Source organism: Blennius ocellaris, assembly GCF_963422515.1.
Source record: "Blennius ocellaris genome assembly, chromosome: 12".
NCBI lineage: Eukaryota > Metazoa > Chordata > Actinopteri > Blenniiformes > Blenniidae > Blennius > Blennius ocellaris.
This window is the reverse complement of record NC_137661.1, coordinates 933,650-937,742: the sequence shown is the minus strand read 5'-3', so window position 1 is coordinate 937,742 and position 4,093 is coordinate 933,650. Positions and strand designations below refer to the sequence as shown.

Here is a 4,093-nt window from a genome sequence, read left to right as displayed (position 1 = left end):
ACACACACACACACACACACACACACACACACACACACACACACACACACACACACACACACACACACACACACACACACTCACTATTGCTTGATGGGATCGGCTCCAGTGAGGAAAATTATGTTGCAACACGTTTTTGTTGCAAAGACTAAAATATTTTTGTGGCGTCTGTTTCATCGACTTCCACCTGAATGTGTTTGACCAAAACAAACCGCAGCTGTACACTTCATTCAAACTGTACTTGGTTCTATGTATTTCTTTATTTTAAATCTGCTTGTTTTTTATGAGAATCAAAAAGTCAACTTCTTCATTAGCATTAGTCATGATTACAATAAATTACAATTACATCAATAAACAAATGTGTGAAGAGAAACTCAGTTAAACCTGACTTGGAGTCCAGTGGGGATTTGAATCCATGTAGAAGTTTTATACTTTTATGCAGAATAGCTTGTGAAGTATGTTGTCAATTTTACACTTCCCAACATATTTTATTGCATATAACCAACATTTACTTGTGTTTGTTTCAGACTGACTTTAAAAAGCGAATAACAGAGTTTGGTGTTGGTTGTTGTTGTTGTTGTTGTTGGAGTAAACAATACCCCGGAGGACACTGCTTTTTGGAAAGACTCTTAAAACAACCTGGCTTCATCAAACCACACCTGGATTTTAATTTAGAACAGACAGGAGCTCTTTGAATGGACCAGTTTGAGCGAGAGTCAGACCGTCTGAGTGACACACCAACTGCTTCAACGCTCTTTAACACTGAATTCTTTGAGTCACACCGTCAAAGTGTCAGTGAGGAAAGTGTCACCGCATGTTTGAGCAGCAGGTTGATGCAACACGTGCAGGATCGCAATGCAGACGGAAATTTCCCCAACCAGACTTTTCCATTTGTGTTGGTCGGTCGTTTCTCCCCGCCGTCTCTCTGACAGGAGTTGTGGTGGCGCTGAGGCCCGTTCACTCACGTCGGTTTCAGGTTGGAGGATCCCGCTGCTCACTGAGGCGACTGAGACAATAGTCCTGCAGAGCTGCAGCTCCGCGGAGGAACCAAACCAGTGTAACGACTAACGGACGCCTCTTCACTTCCCCTGTTTCCACACGACCTCGATACGACTGAGACGCCAAAACACAGTAAACCGTGACCTCAGACTGGGAGTTAACCCTTTCAGGTCTCCCTGCAACACGCGTGGTGCTTCTTTTTTGTAATAAGTTGAACACAACTTATTACAAAAACTGATGATCCACTTTTCTGGTATTTCTCCAACGAGACACACTCGCCAGTGAGTGAAGTTTATAATCCTCTTACGCGGTTCAGTGATTCCTTTGTTGCCGAGGTCTTTTGTTGCAGACACACGATCATCTGATCCACAAACCCCCTGCGTTCACTTTTTCTTGGCAAGTCACTTAAATACTTGAAGTGTCAAAAAAGAAGAACACAGTAGTTTCTCAAACATCACGATACAGTAACAGAGAAAAGGGATCATTTCAAAAATACTTTTATTAAATACTCTGTTGACAAGCTGGCATAAATAAGCAGAACAATAAGTTAGGTTCAGTGGATGAAACACAGAGCAGACCATCTGTTCTGAGGGGTGTTTGGGGGTGTTCGCCCCACTGGGACAGCTGAACTGAATCCCACTGCACCAGCTGGGAGAATTAAGCCCACAATAAATAATGGGGGGGGGGGGCAAGGACAAAACAGGGTCTTCCCGGGGATACAAATGGATCCGCAGCCCTCAACGGTCACAACTTGTCCTCTCAAGCTGAGTCCAGTTTTCTGAAACAACCTCCTGACATGTTCAGGCCGTCTCCTCGGCCGAAAGCCGGCGCCAGGATTTCATTTCCCTTCAGAAACAGAGAAGCAGAGAAACGTCAGTCCTCCTTCTCACTGACTTCCCTGTTGGTTTGGTGAAGCGCGAGCGTATTACACGTTGCTGCCGGGGACGATGCTCTCCTGCTGCTGCCTGCTCAGACTCAGTCTCTTGAGGAAGGTGGGCAGCTTGAGCTTGGCTCTGGTCGACCTGGAGGAAGCACTGAGGAGACATACCTGGTTACCGGCTGCCACTCAAGATCATCTTCTCCATTTTGGAAGAAGAGAAGCACCATAACGTACACAGTCTTCAATTGTCCTGACTGTTAAAGGGTTCTGCTTTACAGACAAAACACAGTAAAAGATCATTCCAGTGTGGAGACCACTCACCATTCTGCCGGTGCCGACGGCTGCTGTTTGTCCTGCGTCCTCTCCTCCTCGGCCTCCAGCCGACACCCTCCCTCCCCTCCCTCCCGCTCCGCTTCCACGTCCTGGGAGATCCGGTCCCACCGTTCGCTGTCGATCCACAGGGCTTCTTGCAGGCTGAGGCCGAGGCCCACGCAGGTCACCCTGCGGCAAAGCGGGCAGCGCACGGTCAGCATCCCGATCCTGGCCTGAGACAAGGTCTCCAGGCACGGCTCACAGAAGGTGTGTCTGCAGTGGAGGACTCGCGGGACCCGGTCCAGCCGGGAGTACGGCAGCAGGCAGACGCTGCACTCGCCATCCTCGCACAGGACCATGATGGGGGGGCAGGGTCACAATGGGTGAGTCCACTTGGAAGGCAGGACAAGAGCTGGACGGGTCCCACAACGTTTAGCGGTCGTGTCCACCTGGAGGGATTATATAACATCTGGATTGGTTCACACCTTCCTTCATTCAATATGTAGAGTTTAACAGACGTGAGCCTCAGAATAATAAACGGCCACAGTGTGACTTTGAGAAATGAAAGAATGACAGAGAGAATAACGAAGGGGATTTGTCAATAAAAGCTGAAGTTAATTGCCATGTCAGTGATTTGGATGTTTTAGTAAGAAGCAGCAGTGACTTATTACCATATTATACCCCAAAATATCATCAGCATCAAATCCACACTGTGAACGTAAACATGCTGAAACGCCACAAATACACAGCTTGGTTTCGAGGCATGTCAATATATTTTGCAAGACAGAATGTTGGAAATTGTACTTCTTTTTCTTTGCAAATTTCTACACTTTTAAATTAAATATAAACTTTTCCCTAATGCATTCATATGTATTTGCACCAAAATAATTGGGTTTGACCAAAGATATATATAGATTTAGATGGAATAAGGTTGATTGTGACCCCTAAAATTAAATTACATATTACAAGGCAGGGGGAGGGGAATAAAACTATCAATTTCATTAATGGAATAAAGTATGAAAGGCGGTCTTTTCCTCCCAATAATTATGACCTCGTATCTACGTCTGTCTTTTACAAATTAAGCTGAAAGGTGAAAACATCAGGAGATGAGAATACTTACAGCTTGCTTGTGCAGCTCGATGTGAGATATGAGAGTTCCATCCAGTCAGAGGAGGAGGAGCAGGAGGAGGAGGAGGAGGAGGAGGAGGAGGAGGAGGAGGAGGAGGAGGAGGATCCCTGCAGGACTGAGCAGCAGCAGTGAACCGGCTCGTCTGATGCGTCGGTGGGCGGAACACAAACAGTGTTTTCTCACGGCCCAACAGCCTCCAGGAGGAACAGCTGGGGAAGCAGAGCGGGGCAGGGCTCTTTGTTCGGGGGCAGGTGGAGGCAGGGGAGGGGCAGGTGGAGGCAGGGGGGCTTTTAAATTCATTTCCATGACAGGCATAATTATAGGGCCAGGAGGGGGTTTGGTGTGCTGCAGCGCCCCCTAGGATGGCCAAAACACCTCCAAGAAATTTGACTTTTTATTTAGATTTTTTTTTACATGTGTGACATTTATAATTTGTTGCCTGGTTAATTAATAGATGCACTAATGAAACATGTATTTATTGATATTCATTTTAAACTAAAAAGCAGTGTGATGTGATTCAGCCAATCGCTGCAACTCATGCATTAACCTTTGAACTTACAACTTCCTGGTATTATGAGCACATTTTTCCTGGTGACTGTAACTTACTTAGTAAGTTACACAGTCTTATTAGTGATGAAACATGGAGCGCTTTTTGCAAAAAAAATATAAAACCACACCGCTCTAAACCACAACAACCAACCTATCGTTTTATTATAACATCTTATGGTGAGTGATGATTATTGCTGAGTGTGTCCTGTGTGAAAAGTACATTA

General features: G+C 45.8%; 1 protein-coding gene across 1 annotated transcript; it reads right to left on the bottom strand.

Annotated features, from left to right (window-relative positions):
• Positions 1-1,924: 1,924 nt before the first annotated feature.
• Positions 1,925-3,327, bottom strand: LOC308137095 (RING finger protein 224; the record flags this gene model as incomplete). The annotated part of the gene is made up of 3 exons (XM_080505669.1): positions 3,312-3,327; positions 2,267-2,640; positions 1,925-2,021 (listed from the first exon to the last, which is right to left on the bottom strand). Exons 2-3 carry the CDS (start codon positions 2,548-2,550, stop codon positions 1,925-1,927), a joined length of 381 nt encoding a protein of 126 aa, XP_080361795.1. The 5' UTR covers positions 2,551-2,640; positions 3,312-3,327.
• Positions 3,328-4,093: the final 766 nt, after the last annotated feature.